The sequence below is a fragment of the Mesitornis unicolor genome, unplaced genomic scaffold, assembly GCF_000695765.1.
Source record: "Mesitornis unicolor isolate BGI_N332 unplaced genomic scaffold, ASM69576v1 scaffold170, whole genome shotgun sequence".
NCBI lineage: Eukaryota > Metazoa > Chordata > Aves > Mesitornithiformes > Mesitornithidae > Mesitornis > Mesitornis unicolor.
In genome coordinates this window covers 10,627-28,060 of record NW_010160017.1, presented here as the reverse complement: position 1 = coordinate 28,060, position 17,434 = coordinate 10,627, and the positions used below count along the sequence as shown (strand labels likewise).

At 36.1% G+C, this 17,434-nt stretch overlaps 1 protein-coding gene across 1 annotated transcript in view; it reads left to right on the top strand.

Annotated features, from left to right (window-relative positions):
- Positions 1 to 711: 711 nt before the first annotated feature.
- The window catches only part of LOC104543739 (tolloid-like protein 1), a gene marked incomplete at both ends in the record, with an annotated part of 20,431 nt that continues 3,708 nt past the window's right edge, over positions 712 to 17,434 (top strand). Inside the window, 6 exons of the mRNA XM_010188417.1 lie at positions 712 to 907; positions 2,347 to 2,472; positions 5,765 to 5,925; positions 8,783 to 8,963; positions 14,781 to 14,906; positions 16,299 to 16,426. Coding sequence (XP_010186719.1) covers positions 712 to 907; positions 2,347 to 2,472; positions 5,765 to 5,925; positions 8,783 to 8,963; positions 14,781 to 14,906; positions 16,299 to 16,426 — 918 coding nt within the window. The remainder of the gene's footprint in view (positions 908 to 2,346; positions 2,473 to 5,764; positions 5,926 to 8,782; positions 8,964 to 14,780; positions 14,907 to 16,298; positions 16,427 to 17,434) is intronic.

Here is a 17,434-nt window from a genome sequence, read left to right as displayed (position 1 = left end):
ACACCTGAAATAAGGAATCATGGAACAGAAACCAAACATATCAGCTGCAGAAAAGTAATGATGTTTTTTGTCATCTGTTGGCTGCTTAAGAGATCACAATTTTACAAGTATGTTTGGATCTAATTCTACAGATGCCTCAAACACTGCATTGTTATTTTTTTATAGTTACACTGCAACGTCAGTGGGTAGTGACAAATGCTAAATTTTGCACTGTGTTGAAGATAAAGGAAAAAAATAAAATACTGATTATCACCTGAAATAGCACAATTTGATCTTATGCATGTTAAGAAAAAATTAGCTTTTCAGTATTTCAAAACCAATTAATATTTCTGACTTGATTAGTTGTTGAACCATTAATCTTGTATATTTGAGTGTACATGAGAAAAGAGGACATCATTTGAACTTAAAGTCAGAATTTGTCAGAACTTTGGGAAGCTTAGAGGTGAATGTGTCTTTTTTTAGTTACTTCTTTTTCAATTAGACTGTTGTGTCCTGTGTAACAGTCTCAACATTATTTCTTCTTGTAGAAAACAAGTGTAGTTAAAAACAGTCCAGTGATGCTTGTTCTTTTCCTCATTATTCTAGTGTTTGAATCTTAAACAGAGAACCCTAAATTAACTTTGAAAAATTTCTATTTTGTTTATTAGCTGATTGATATTTGGTATTTATGGTCAAGTTCAAATAGATCACTTTAAAAATAATTTTTTACAGATTGAAAGACATGATAACTGTGCATACGACTACTTGGAAATTCGAGATGGAACAAATGAAAACAGTCCTTTAATTGGTCACTTTTGTGGCTACGACAAGCCAGAAGACATTAGATCTACCTCTAATACCCTGTGGATGAAGTTTGTTTCTGATGGAACTGTTAACAAAGCAGGATTTGCAGCTAACTTTTTTAAAGGTAAAAGTTAAAGCATATTTTGGGAGCTGTGAACTGCTTATCACTTGTTCTTGTACTGGAAAAAATAGGGTAGGATATGAAAAATATTTTCAACCTATTTTTTCTAAAATCAGGTCTGTACTGTCTCCAATATTTCACTTTTTTTAACCTGGGCATGCAATTTTATCAAATCAAAACAGTTATGGTATTTCTACATCCTTGTAAAATATGCCCAAAGAATGAAGAAATATATTCAGTGCAACTTTCTACTCTTCAGTTTCGAATAAGCATCTTACTTTTGAATCACCTTTGAAACATATCTTATCTTGTAAAAAATGGGGTTTTTGGACATATTGCGTGATCACATATGAAGTTAAATAGTATAATCACAATAGGGACAACTTGGTAGTTTATGTTAATTTTTATTCTTTTGTGTAAATGTTGTTGGGTTTTTTCCTAATCCCACTGCTGAATTAGGCAGCTCTATCAATTTATTGCTTTCTGTGACCATGAAAAAAATATGCAAATGAGAAATCATACAGTGACCAACAGCCTCACAGTCTGCCTCCAGTTCTGGGAGGTGTGTGTGTGCATCATACAGTTGCAGCTATACCTGCAGTTGGTGCATATGGAGTGTATAATTCCTACCCTGGGCTACCCATGCCACCAGAAAAGCCACTAGCAGTGGTGTGGCCATGGTGACGCGCGAAATACAGGTCACACCACCAGTAGAACCTTTTTGCTCTGTTGAAAAGCCACAAACTGAGGCTTCTTTTACCCTGTTAGTTTTCACTGTCGACAATTATAATGTTGAATGCTGTAGACATGAGAATGGGAGCCTTGTTTTATTCCAAAGAAAAAACGTGTCCTGGCATAAGGAAACAATAATTCAACATCTGAGGAATATTTTAACAATGAGTCTTGTGGGTATACTTCAGATCTAGTAGAGATAATACATTATTCCTTTCTCCTCCCCCATCTCTAATGCATCTTGTTCCCTTTAATATCAGTAGAATGAAAACCTGGGATTTGAGGATTCTGTTAATCTGGTTTTGAGTATGAATTCGGGATAATGTACAAATTGATTCTGTGGGAGATGAAGTGCCCTTCAAGTGACCCTGCTGTAGATTTTCAATCTTTCTTTCAATACTTTATACAGCATTTAAAGTACAATTGCCTGAATTATTGTATACTGCTCACAAAGTGCTTATAAATTAGGTCTGCAGCTGTCAGTAGGTATTGTTGTAAAAAACCCCACCCAAATGCCACAAAGGACACATTTTTATTTTCTCCGTTGCAGGTCTCCTTAGCATTTGAAAATGCTTTAGTCAGCAACCACAGTGTGTTATGTAGTGCATCTTGTAATGGCATGCATACAGCTTTCTGGGTTAATATTGATCCAGCAATTACAGCTGAGGAAGGTAACTAACACATTTTTGCATTCTTCCCTGTCTTGGCAGAGGAAGATGAATGTGCCAAACCTGACAATGGTGGCTGTGAGCAGCGCTGTGTAAATACTCTGGGCAGTTACCAGTGCGCCTGTGATCCTGGCTATGAACTTGGTCCTGACAAAAAGAGTTGTGAAGGTACAGTGCATGTTATGGGCTCTTAAAGCTCACAGACTGCCATCGCTTGAATGAAACACCACACCTTGTGTATGCTCTGTCCTAGTAGTGTGAGATCTGTAGAACCCAGCCTGGAAAACCAGTGCTCCCTTATAAGTAGTGGTGCCTGGGTGATGTCTGTACACAGCAGTCATCTTCATCTGATGTCTGTCACTAATTTAGCTTCACAGGTTTTGCAGTTAGTTGATTTTTCAGGCTCTTCTCACTGATGTCAAATGATAGGACAAGGGGCAGTGGGTGCAAGCTGGAGCATAGGAGGTTCCATGTAAACATAAGGAAAAATTTTTATGCTGTGAGGGTGACAGAGCACTGGAACAGGCTGCCCAGAGAGGTTGTGGAGACATTCAATACCCGCCTGGACATGTTCCTGTGCGACCTAGTCTAGGTGATCCTGCTCTGGCAGGGGGTTTGGACTGGATGATCTTTCGAGGTCCCTTCCAACTCCTAACATTCTGTGATTCTGTGATTGGGAACGATGCAAAGCAGGACTTTGTACCTTCCCAAACCACTTACTACATTATTCAAACTCATTAAAGCAATGTTTCTAACCATGGGTAAGGAGACAGTTATCCGCAGAGCAATGTGCCACTGTCTGAGAATTGGGATATTTGATGATCCCTCTGACTGCCTCTGTCTGGGATGTGAATGGGAAGGTGGCTGGTTTGAACAGCAGGATCTTTAAAAGCTCAAAGAAATTCTTGCTGCTCCCAGTCAGATTGTGGACTACACTTGCTGGAAACAAATTCTCCATTTCAGGGTGAGCAAAGCATGTTTAAATAATCATTTGGAGAAATAAAAACCTGATAAATGGAAATCTATCTAAACATGAGATTGAACATGAGAGAAGCTTTTGCATTCTATACATATTTCATATCAAAGGAAATAAGCAAAAGTTCTTGATTATTAAACACCAATTATTTTCTGATTTTTATTGATAAACATCAATAAATTCAGAGATAGCACAAATTATTCTTATCTCAATACATCTATTTGTTTCAGTATTGAAGATAGTTTGAAATTTGAAGTGCTCAGTGTTATGGTTTTCTTCAGATGTGATACACTGGTGTCTCTATTTTTTTTCAGTTCCCTGCCTTTAATTTATTATTTGTCAGAATTTGGGGTAGTTTTGCTTAGTTTCTTTGCAGTTTTTCTTCTTTTGCTTTTGATTCTGTGGGTTTGGGTTTTTTGCTTGTTTATTTTGTGTATGTATGAGGTGGTGATAGTCCTAGACTACTGGCATGAGAGACTGTAAATCTCATCAAGGTAGTTGACTTTTTGGTTGGCGTTTCTTTTCCTCCCTCAACTTTAATAATAAGTGCACTGCAGAAACAGTTTATTTCAAAAAGCCTATTGTATTAATATGTCTGCATATTAGGCAGTGTGCAGAAAGTAAGCTTAATCTAATGTGGGCCATGAAGACAGGTTTGATCTCTGGGCCTTTGATCGTCAGCTCAAATTTATGTAAGGAATTTGGTTTAGTCTGCCTGCTAAACTGAGTCAGAATATCAGGGAAGATTACCAGTCTTTCAGAAAACTCTTTCCTCTGCCTCTGAAAAATAGAGAAGGAATACCTCCTTGGCACTCAAACAGAAAGACAACTATGGCAAAAAGAGGAGTTGTTTGAAGTAGTACAGTGCAGCATGGAGTAAAACCCTTAAGCTATCCCTAAAAGTATAAATGTGTTTGTTCCACACAAGGTAGCCCTTGCTGTATTTAGATGCTACTTGGGACTGCTAAATTAAAATAACTGTGTAAGCACACTGAGCATTATACCCTAGTTATGGTTTGGGAATTTAAAGGGTGGTCTAGCTGTACTAATTCACATATGATGCCAAAGTAGAAGCCTCTAACTCAGAAACTCTGCCCAATGCTTAACTGCAGTTTTGACATGCACAGAAAATTGCTTCATGCTGATCTAGTCCAAATCTCCCCTGCTGGCAGCATATTAGAAGCCTTTAAGCAGGGAGGAGGGGGTGGTGGTGGTGGTGGTGGTGGTCAGTATTTCCACATTTTCCATCATTGCCTCAAGGAACAATGGAGTGATACTGAAAAGCTGAAACTGAAAACTAGCGGTCAGTTGTTACTCCGACACAGACTGGATCATATGGGGTTACAACTTGTGTCTTCTGAGTGCATCTAAACCTGTGACCAGCATGTTTTCACACAATGATGTGTGACCCAGGGTGTTAGTCCCTCCATCCTGGGCAGACTACCTTTACGTGTATACCAAGAAGTCCTCTGCATGGAAAGCCAGGTGCCAGGAGGAAGACTGGTATGTGTATGGGTTTGCCAAGTGTGCCCTGACACAAAAACTGGAGAGTTCACTCAGGTGTGTTAGATGAAGGAAATGCAGTGTGCAAGACCGTCAGCTAGACAGGAACAGTCAGTTTTTAAAGCATTTGGTATTAGAACAGTGCAGTTGCAAGAAGGTGGAGCTTGCCCCCCCCAGCTTATTAGGAAGAGATTCGTGAATGATTTCTAGTGCTGTCACAGTGCTGGAATTATATCAGTGGAGCAGAATGCGATTGAGAACCCCTGCAAATCCCATTACTTTCCTTTTTTTAATTTTTTTTTTCCACAGATGGAAAAGATTTTCGTGTTTGCCCTTTGCTGTTTGAACTGCATTCACAAATGTAGTACAGTATTGTTTTGTTGGATGTTGTTGTTCAGCATATGTTTGGAAATAATAAGTGTTTCATCTATTAATTGAACACCCATACTTCAGCAAAGTAATTGTGACTGAAGCATACGTGACTGCTATCCCAAAGAAGTGACCCTATGTAGTAGGTTATGGAAGGCATATACAGCTATATGAGCTCAGACAGGTATGGCTGATTCTGGGTCAACAATCAAGGAGAGAAACTGGGGAAATGCAAAGTGCATCTTAAGTACTCCATCTGTCAGAAGAGGGGTGGTCAAGGTCCTGGGGAGGGCAGTGAGGTCAGAGAACTTGCATGGGAAAGGCTGTGAGAGAATAACCAGAGTCTCTGGAGGGAAGGGAAAAGAATGAATATGATAACGCCTTGTGTAGTCCTGAAACTTATCTCGGTCAGCAAACCTGCAAGCTGTTCAAGATAGCAGCTGTCTCTTTCTCTTTGTTTGCATCAAGCATGATAAAACAAGATTCTGATTACTCTGTCTGAGCATTACAGTAGTATAAGTAATGAGAGGCCTGAATCTTCTCAGTGTGTTTCTGTTTATGGTAAAACACAGTTTCAGTCAAGAAACGATGCTCTCCCTTTTAATTTTACAGCTGCCTGCGGAGGACTCCTGACAAAGCTAAATGGGACTATAACCACACCAGGGTGGCCCAAAGAGTATCCTCCAAACAAAAACTGTGTGTGGCAGGTGGTTGCCCCGACGCAATACCGAATTTCAATGAAGTTTGAGTTTTTTGAGTTAGAAGGGAATGAAGTAAGTAATTGTGAACAAAGAGCTGCACAATCTGTTACAGGCTAAACAGTGTCACAAGTGTTCAAAAATAGATATTGTCTTATAAAACCTTGGTTGAATGTTCATATGCTGACAACAACCATAGGTATCCTTGTTTTCGTTTTGGGACTGTTTCTGGATTCTTTCAAAGCAAATATGGAGAGAATAGCTCTCTTTTACATATCATCTAAATGTATATATATATATTACAAGAAATAGAAAATAAATGTTCTCTGCTGAGTCTCAACTGACTTTTTTATCAACAAAGTAAAACAGAGTAAATGGCTGAGGCATACTGGAAAGAATTCAAGAGAAGAAAATCTCAAGAAACCAAATCATATTTATAGACTATGACTACAGAGAATACACATAAGCTCTGGTTAGTGACGGAGCGAGGAAGCATTTAAATCACTTACAAGTATCTCAAGGAAGTGAGGGGGAATATTTTAAAAAGATCAGTACTAGAAATAAAGCACAATAGTACAGCAGTAGTGTTTGAGCTGGGCAGCCCCCAGAGGCATGGGGGATCTGGTCCACAGGTGGGAGAAAGGGGCAGAGCAGACCCCTCCACGTGGTAAGGGCTGCTCCCTACAAAGTGGTGGGGGTTGCAGTGGTTTTTTGAGTGTGAATTGGTAAAATATGGATTTCAGCATCAACTTTTCAGCCTCTGTTCTGCTTTCTAGGCACCACTCTGTCACATCATTGAGTTCCTTTGCTAGACTCCGGCCGTAATGTGCTGTGGTTATCAATTTTATCTGGATATTCTTTATGTGGCATTAAGAACTCAAATCCCATGACTTTATTTCTGACTAAAAATTTGTAGCAACATATTTGATATGATGAAGTGGCAAAAGCTGGAGTGTAATTTATAACTAAGAAACAACCCAGCCATGGCTTTTTTAATTTTTTTTTTTTTAATGATTTGAGGTGAGTTCTGAAGTCTGTGAAATTCCTACTTTTAAAGGTTTATAATAACTGCAAAAGGTATAGCAAAATATTTAAAATCCCAAAGAAATAAAATTAGATTACCATTTGAACAAACCATAAAACATTTCCCCTGCACTTTCTTGGTACTTAAGCTAGATTTGCAACAAAGACACCTGAGGGGTATAATGAAGTTAAATCAGTTTTCTAAGTTCACGCAAGACATATGACTTCAGCAGGTATGAGAAATATATACATAATGTTTTTCACTATTTATAACTTTGGTTTCATCCTCTCCTATGCTAAATCAGCTTCAGCTTTATATTATTAAATAATAGTATTAAGAATGATACCTGTGAAAATCAGAAGAAACCCATATAATATCTGGAAAATTCTAATATATTGCCTGTGTGCAGACATAAAATGTACACATTTAGCAAATGCTCTCTTTTTTTTTTTTATAGAAGCTCCATTTAGGACCAAGTTTAAGATGTCTTTTCCAATATTAAAATGTTAATATTTTATATTTACATTTTATAATTTTAATTTTATATTTAACTTGTAAAACTATTTTTAAATATAGTGTATTATGAAGGAAGTTAGACTTATCTGAAATTGCATTTCATTCTAAATCTAAAGCTATGAAACCATCAAAACTCACCACTGATGTATTGCTCCAATTGCTGAGATTTATTAACATTAGCTATGTTTAAAAATCATGTGCATTGACATGAATTTATCTTAAAATTAATATTAATCAGCATGTGGCAGTAACTCAAGTTTTAAAAATTGTGTTCTTTATATTGTATAAAAGTAGTTTCAACTGAAATAGTCACTTTCCAACTCTGCAACATATGAAAATTTTTCCGGTAACAATGAAAATTTAATGTACATCTAAAATGTATTATATTAAAAAACATTGAAATGTTGACAATCATTTAATAATTCATAGGGAGAGAGAGCAAAAAAGGCCAAAACATCCCTTTCTACAGTTCTCCTTCAGCTCCCCTGACATTTCTTTTTTGACTAGAAATTGCAATTTATCAAATACAACTTGGATTTAATGGGCAATCTAAGCTCCTGGCCACTGTTTTGTCTTAAGCTATTAATTGCAGACAACTGGGACATTTTTGATTAAAGGATTGATAGTTGAGCCTAAGAAGCTTAGAAGTTTTTGGGTGGAGGGCTTTGGGTTGACCAAGGGATTATGAATTGAAAGTATTATCATGAGTAGCAGGCCTTGCATAAGGCTTTTTTATTGCATTATTTTACTTCATTTTATTTTTAACCTTTTAATGAAAATGTCTTTCATTAGCCCTCCAAAATATAGCTATGCTACTGTTAAAGAAAGTTGTATAATTTTAGTAGTGCGTATTTATATTTTTTAAATAAAAGAGTGTGTCTTACATACATTATGGTAAAAAGCCTATCTTGTAAGTTTCTAATTGAAAATATTTTTTAAAAAATTCTATGAGAGGCAAACGACAGAAGATTTGTAGGTTCTGCATATCTGGTGTGTAGTGCAAAGATAGGTGTAATTTCTAGGGTGAATGTTTCTAGATTTTAGTCTAATGTCACTGGAATTTTTACTTTTTAGATTAAATTGAATTGTTACTAAGCATCTTGAAATTTAGATACTAAACACAGATTAGTATCAAAAACTAATCTAAGTTTCAAAATACAGTTTTGAATGTAATGCATAGTACAGCTTTGCCTTAGTGACCTTAAAATAGTCTTACACGAAATCAGTAAATGTTTGTAAGCGTTTACAAATCTTTTCATAGTCAGAAAAAGGTTTTTAAAAAGCTATTACTATCCTGTTATTAAGCAACATATACCAGAGTTCTTGCATTTGTAAATAGCTTCATGCTTTTCTTTTGGTTAGCCAAAAAAATATTTCCTTTTTTTTCCACAGGTTTGCAAATACGATTATGTGGAGATTCGCAGTGGCCTTTCTTCTGATTCTAAACTACACGGTAAATTCTGTGGTACAGAAGTGCCTGAAGTTATCACCTCTCAATACAACAACATGCGAGTTGAGTTCAGATCTGACAACACTGTGTCAAAAAAAGGCTTCAAGGCACACTTCTTCTCAGGTATAGGAAATCACTCTTATGTACCCGTGAGTGCCTCTGAGCATACACTGACTAGATGGAGTGAACACTATATTTTGGTATGAAGTGGGTGGACTTTACCCTTTTAATTTTCCTGGTAGCATTGACTTTGTTTTATTTTTGTAAGTCTAAACCACTCTTCTGTCTTAAAACATTGTTCTGAATTTTAATGTCTGTATATAGGAGAAAATATGTGGAATACATTTGTATATTTTTAAACAAAAGCAGAGGTAAATGAACTTTGTGAGATACAGAGGACAAAAGCAAATTTACGAAGTGTTTTAAAATTTAATTAGATTTTTTTTACCCCAAATTTTGTTGCTATTTTTTCAAATCCCAGTTGTAACATGATACTAATTATATATAGTGTACACTTGTGGTTTATTTCACTCAGGTGTCTTAATATAATGTATTAGTTATGAAATTACCACTTTGTGCTACAACATTTGTTTAACATTGAGTATTTGCTTGCCAAACTTTGCACTTTTTAATGTTTTGCAGACCAGAGTTTTAAGAACTTGCTCTTGCAAAAATGTGTGTCTTTTTAGTTATGAGAGTAATTTCACTGAGGCAGATCAGAGTGATGGAAGCTTATATCATCTGAGGACATGTGTTGTTGAATAAAGTTAGACATGAGAGAAGCTGAAGATGTGAGGAAATATTTGCACAACAGTGATCTCTGCAATTACCCACTGAGATTAGTCTATAATAATCTGGCCATGGCAGGATACCACCTGGTGTTAGTAATGGAATTTTGCTTAGTATTCTTGTGTTTACACACATGCATATGGATAGGTATGTTATCTTGTGTAAAACAACACAACAAAACAGTACTGTCTTCCCATCTCCCCAGACTGGAAGTCATCCAGAAGCATTTGGGATTTGAATTCTGCCCCAGGTTTTTTGATAGCAGTTAAAAATCTGAATCTGGAGAATCCTGATTATGTTTAGAGTGCAGCAAAATGTATTACCAGGCACTGTTGTTAGCATTTATTTGCTAAAATATTTTATCAAAGCTGAAATGAAAGTAGTATTTTATTGGTTAGCTTTAATAACTGATAACTATGACCAAGTGATAAGAATCAGTATATTGTTTAAGTGATGTGGTTTGGAAAGTGGGGAAAATAGCTGTCAAGACGAACGCTTTAGACTTTCAGTGTTTTCTCATTATGTCCACTTTGATGTTTTTCTTAAGTAGTTATGAAAGATGAAAAAAAGTGTTTCATCTCATACAAAGAAATTAAGAAACATTTTATCTTCTCTAAAGTGTATTATTTTTTCTAGTAATCCCACTTCTCTGCTCATAGTCTTTCAGATCCATCTTTACATATAGTAGCACTTTTTACTTTTAAATTTTTACTATAAATTTACTGAATGCTTCATAATACATTCCTACCATAATCCTTCTCTCATTTCATATGAGTTCAAATGCTTTGTATCTTATTTTTATTCTTTCTCAATTCTCTTCCTGTTGCTATAATTTCTAGCAGATCCTATTCTGCTATGCTCTCTTACTTTCCCCTTTTGATAATATTTCCTGATTAAAACAGAATCTTTGTAATGCTTGAGACAAACCAAACTTCTGAACTTAAAATATCTAAAAAGAGGTTGTCATCTCTGAAGCATCAGACAAATCTCTGGTGGGTGTTAGAAAACCGTAACTTTCCTACCCCTGGAATTCTTTAATTTGGACATAATATGCTAATGGTCTGTCAATGAAGAATGAACTTAAGACTTAAAGTACTTCACCTTTGAGAGTCGACAGCTGATCACTGTTCAGGTGATAAAGTGAGGTTTTTTTGCCTATTTATATACTTGTCTTTAGAATACACTACTTTTAGAATTATATCTGTGGAGAAATACTTAAGTGCTAGTGTCTAAGATACGTGCTAGAAGGCATTTAACAATTTTATTAATTAAATCACAATATAAGGATTTGTAAGCATTTAGTTATAAGGACATACATGATGAAAAACATCAGTAATGAGTAAAACACTGCATCTTGCAGTCTATTCACCAGTAAAGAGCATATGCAACACTCAGCAAGAGAGACAGGTGGGGTAAGTCAGATAGTTTGAAGATTAGGAACTGTAATGTGTTCCACAAAGCACAGCCAAAGAACTTTTTTGCAGCTCTTATGGTGGTGAATTCTGAAGCCATGGCTACAGTTGAGAAAGCATGGCCCAGCTCCAGCTCAGACAACAGAAAGCAGTTTCTGGGTGGTTGGAACTCGCTGTGATAAACTGTGAAAGCAAACAGTGACATAGGGCAACAGATGACCTGCATTAGGAAGGTATTTATGTTGACATAAGACAAAATGTAATTACATTTTTGGCTGTAAAATGGTGTTAACAGCCAGACAGGTGCTACTGGAAAGTGAGAAAAACTTTTTTTTTTTTTCAGCATTCTGTAAAATTTACATTTGATGGGACAGTTCTGAAGAAAGCACAGTTGGGAGCTGTTCCAGGGATGTAGCTAATCTCTGGAGACACTCTTATTTATTTATAATTTAGTTTCTTGGATAAAGATAAGAAACTAGAGAATCATGATATATTAACTTTTTAAAACTTTTATTAAAACCTTTTGGAATTGGATATTAGGCTTCTAAACTAAAAGCTTTCAGTAATTAGGTTTTTAGTCTTTTTCCCTCTCTCTTTCTTCTGTCCTCTCTCTTCTGCTCTTGTCAGAATTTCTATTGCAGTTTGCTGGACCCATAAGACAAGAGGAGTGTAAAAAAAATCCATTAATTTATTCTATGGTGGGAAAAATATAACAACAATAATGTGTATATATATATATGTTATTTTTTCCTGTGATATTTCCAAGAAGATAGCCTAATAATTTCTTTAAATCAGTCTTTGTGTAGTGGTATGCTACCCAGTGATATGTCACTCAACTACTTCCATTTATCATAAGTTATAAAGTTACTGCAGTGTTTTAAATAAATATATTTCTTTGTATGATCACTCAAAACATACGTGGTATTTGATGTAATATAGAATGAGGTTTGTTGGGACATTTTTTCTTGAGTGATGATTCATTGAGCAGTTAAAAAGAGAAAGTTAGAATGTTTCTAGCCCTAAGCAAATTTTTTTCCACAGACAAGAAAGCCGCCTGCAAAGAGAAAATTTTTGTTTTTGAATCTTGCAAGGACTTGATACAGGTCCCTTCAGGCCGAGTACGTATTATTCACAGACTGGTGGCCTTTGAGGGTCTCAGAGGTACGACCATTTGTCCTCTGAATGATTCAATCTAACATTTTGTTGAGAATGGATCTTTCCCTGCTCTGAGTACTGAAATGAGAAAAGAAAGAAAGTATCCATTCAAAATGGGGAAATTAATTTCCATCTGTCAGCATAACAAATGGCTTTGTTTTTGTATGGCAAAACATTTGTTCCTATAACTAATACAGACTAATTGTTTTTTCATGAATTTTGAAACTGGGCAATCAATTTGACAGAAAGTCTGTTCCAAATTATGAAGTGTGAGGAAGGCTCGTTCAACAGTTGTATCCTTGATTAACCATGTACAAGTAATTATTGTGGTTCAAATATGTTCCAAAGCTTCTCCTTTCTACCTTCTGTCCTTTGTTTTATCTCTAAGGAGGTCCAACATGAGACTGTGTATGCACTTGTCTTCCTGAGAGATTTTGTTAGAGAATGTAAGCTTATTTCAGTATTTTCGCACAGTTTGGTGGAAGATGAAAATGGACAGGGCTTTTATTTAGAATTTGTCTACCTACTCTGTATTTGAATGCCTAACTTGAATGCATTTTGAGCTTGCCTTCCAGTTATTTTGGTAGAAAACTACAAACTAATACTTACGAGGGGAAATATTAAAGTATTTTGTAAATTTATTTAATTTTTCATTTGCTTGTTACTGTTCTTCACTTGCAACATGGAATTAATTTATGATAGTGCTTGCTTTTGCAAAGTTGAAATATTATAACTTTTCTTTGGAAATTAAATAGATTTACTACCTCAGTTTGGGACTTGCATTGCAAGGTGCATAAACAGTGTCTTGTGGAGCTTTTATGTTGATTTCATCATCAAAATGACAACTAGTATAAGCCTTTGGATGAATGATTATGGGAGCTACCTCTGTTTTCAACTGTTTCTTAACCTTCAAATATATTCAAATCTTCAGAAAGCTTCCAAAAACTTTTGGTGCAAACAAATTTAAGATTTACGGAACAAAATGCAGTGGACACTTGGTTTGACTTGCAGTATGTATCTATAAATGTACTTTATAATCATGTATTATAAGTAGAAGCTGATTTTTATGGAAAGACCTGCAAGTCAATGAGTCAAGTGTTGCATACATTTTGGTAGATAAAGCTGATGTGTATGCAGTTATAATGCAGACTTCCTTTGTTGTATTACTGGATATAAACATGAATAAAGGCAGGGAAAAATGCATAAGACAGACAGTGAAAATAAACTTAAGTTATCCATAGTGGCTTGTAATCTTAGAAATTCTTACTGTGCCTACTAAAGTCTGAAACATTACATGTTACCTTGTTTGGAGATAACACTCACTGCTGCTTTCCAAGGTCCATGAGGCTGAAGGGGCTGAATGCTCTGCATTCCAGCCCTGCAACAACTGGACCTCTGGGATGACCACAATTTCTTTGTTCTTTTTCCTCCTCTATTTACATTTTGTAAGATATAGTGTTTAAATATATGTTTATGTTTTTTATATATATATACACACACATATCTATATATGTGTATATATATAGACATATGTATATTTGTGCATATATGTATTTATATAGCAATATATTTTTATATGTCAGTATTTATATGTATCTATACATATATATAGGTATATACATGTGCATTCATATATACATGTATGTGTGTATATGTATGTATATGTCAGGATCAGTCTGCCTCTTTTAAATGGACTAGCCTCACCTAAAATGACAACAGCTGAATGACATAGAAGAGTGGCAGCTGAGGCCTTTTGCTAGAATGACAGCATGTTAATCTAGTTTGGCTTTTTGCTGTGCAATGAATTTGTAGCTGTTTAATGCAGGTCATATTTCCTTCCATACTCTGTGCTTTACTTCTAACACGCTAAAAGCTCTTCTGAAGGACTGTACAGAACTGCATGCTATATTGTAGATCTCCAGGAAATAACTAATGCCAGTTCCTTTTGTATGTTTTTCAATGAAATGTTTTTCTTTTTGTGATGTTCTGTAATGTCCAGATTTGTTAGACATAAAGCACACTATCACTCTGCCGGGGGAAAAAAAATAAACTTATTAAAAAGTTTATGTTAAATCCTTATTTTCTTACATGTTTGATGTGCATAGTTTGAAACCTTGTTTGGCCTACATGTTCCTTTCAACATACCACATTAAATTGTGGAATTTGCGTAAAGTTGACTACTTTGCGTTGTCAATAAATTATACTCCTGTTGTTTACTGAAATAAAGCTTCAGATGAGATATTTATGAAACTTTCACCAGCTAGACCACTTGAAAGAGTAAATGCTGGTAACTGTCTTATCTCCTTTGATTTAGCTTGTTTGTTTTACTGGTGTTCCTCTCCCCTAGGAACTACCCCTCATTTTCTTGAAAGATGAGACAGACTCTTTGTGCCATGGTGCAAGGTTGTAGCTGAGCAATGAGTGGCTAGAAGTAAGGTACCACAAAACTACCACACTGAGAAGAGTGACGGTGCCTTAGATTATCCTTTTCTGGACTCAAACACTGTGCAAAACTTTTTTATTTTGAGTAACAAGGACTAATGCTAGCTGTAATGCTCACCTGACCTTGTTGCATATTTCTTAGACAAGGATGAGTGTTCGAAGGACAATGGTGGCTGCCAGCACGAGTGCATCAACACAGTGGGAAGCTATGTTTGCCAGTGCCGAAATGGATTTGTGTTACATGAAAACAAACATGACTGTAAGGAGGGTAAGTAGTAAGGTGTTTGAATGGTTGATTATACAACTGTCTTGCTGAAAGCTCTCTGCAGCTCTTCTTCCAAAGAAAAGAAGGGAAAAAAAAAGATCTTGGCAATGGGGGCTTAGACATTTGGCCTTAAACACTCCCCCACACCCCCTTCCTCATCTCCTCCATCCCCAGCATTTGTGTGTGGCCGAGTTTGAGGTCCACAGGAATGCAGTTTGGAAAACTAGGGAACATCAGCAGGGAGTGCTACTTTTAATAGGGCTGTGAAGTGTAGAACATTTAAAGCTGTGCTGGAGTATTTATCTAATCCTGTATTAAACACAGGGATAGAGAGAAGCCTGTTAAAGTTGTCATTTTTTCCTATCAGAAGCAGTTAGTTTCCTTGCAGTCAGGTTGAAACTGTGCATGCCTTTTCTGGGTTTATTTTAGGGGACAAATTCAGACAATCTAAATTCCAGTCAAGTCTCTATGCATCTTTCTTCTATTTCCTGTCTCAAGGTGTGGCTACCTCCAAGAAAACAGTGGGCTTTGAGGCTTAAGTAGAATTTAGATTATCTGCAAATAAACCTCAAACACACAATATCATATGAGCTACTGCAGTTTCTCAAGGTTGTATTCTAGCATGAATTTAATTTGCGAGTAAAGATGTGCCCTTTGTGAATCACTTGCCTTTTCACTGGTGTTGGAATGGTACTTCCCTACTCTACAAGATTCTTGCTGAATAATTCTCTAATATTTATAAAGCAATTTGAGTTTGTTAAAAAATCTAAATACAAAAATAAAACTGGTTTCTTTCTTACCACCTTTTAGTTCTTTGCATTTATTCACAGATATGCACTTCTAGTAATTCAGTTACAATGTCAATGACTAAGCTGTTCTTGGTACATACAGTTAAGTCTTAGCTGTTCTTTAGTTGTTTATGTGTCCCTAGAAACTGTGGTTTAGAAATCAGAATGATTGCTCTGTAGCTGCAGTATGAAAATTAGCGAATAGAGACAAAAAGAAAATGTTCAAGAAATATAATTGGAAGTTGGAGTAGTAAGATTTCTCATATGGATTTTCATACTTATTTGTATGTAGAATGTGGGGAATACCAAATATTTAATTAAATTTTAATACTTATGTACATTCCTTTGTAATACTTCTTTTTTAAAGTCATCCATTGTAAACAACAGTGTATGTTTCACAACAATCAATGAACAAACGTGGTGGCTTAATTGCTATAAGGTGTTTGCCAAAGGGGAAGAAAACGAACATGCACACTGAAGGGTGTTCTTAGCTGTCTCCCTAAAGATCCTTTCCATTCAGTGGGTCCCCTGACAAAAACAGAGTGCTTTTCTGGCTACCTCTGAATGCAGACCCCCAGACTAACTGATGCTATCACTGTTGGCACAGCTGAGTGTGAACAGAAGATCCACAGTCCCAACGGCATCATCACGAGTCCCAACTGGCCTGACAAGTATCCCAGCAGAAAGGAGTGCACGTGGGAAATCAGTGCCACTCCTGGACAGAGGGTCAAATTGGTGAGTATATGCCTACCTTTCCTTTTTCTCTTTTTTTTTTTTGCCCACCAAACCTGCATCTCAAATGACTTCTCGATACTAAACTGTTACTAAACTTTACTATCAGTTTGCAGCCCAGAGGTAAACTGTTTTAAAAACCTGCTGACTCCTGTCTATTCCTGGCAAGCTGGGGCTACTCGGTATAATAGAGCTGTAAAATTAAGTTTGTGGTTATTGTAAATACTCTGGACAGAAAAGAGCAGGAGAAATAATTTCCTTCTGTCAGACTTTACTATATCATTGTTGCATTTAATATAATTGGCACAAAGTTTTGACAAATATGGCAGAGGCCATTTACACAAACTCCAATATAAAGAATAAGCAAATTTAGAAGTGATGAACAGTCCTCTCCACACACCTTTTGCATTTCTGTTCTGTACTTTTTGAGGCAGAAAAGAAGATTATAAAAACCCCAAGAATCTGGGTTTCTTACTTAAACGTGGCTCCACATTTTAACATAAGTATAAAAGCAGCCTAAATAAAGTTAAGTGATCTTTGTGTCCAGCTGGCCGAGAACAGTGCTGGTGGCTGAAGACAGGCTAGAAGAGCTTAGGAAGCTTTGAAGATCTACTGAGGTTACACAGCCTCTGTACAAAGCCGAAGACATGGACCTGCCCAGGGGGCTTTTCTGCTTTGACTTCAGCTCCAGTGTTTATTCAGCCAGAGTTCTCAGGGGACAGCCACAACAAAAGCTGGCCTTACATATTTTAACATCTGATAAATTGATTTAACAAGTGTTTTGGAGCAAATAAAGTTAAGAAGAGAGATGTGTCTACTTCAGAGATAGAAAGAATAGTCAATATTAATGCAGGGATAAAAGGGATATTGTTGTCTCATAACTTCTGACCTTAGCCAAGACAGTAACCCCTTTTTGTGATGCTAATGTGGGATCATGTGTTGATCCCTGTTCACCAGAAGTAAAATAGTTAAATAGTTCTCGGGATGTGGGAGTTGCAGAAAATTAGTGGT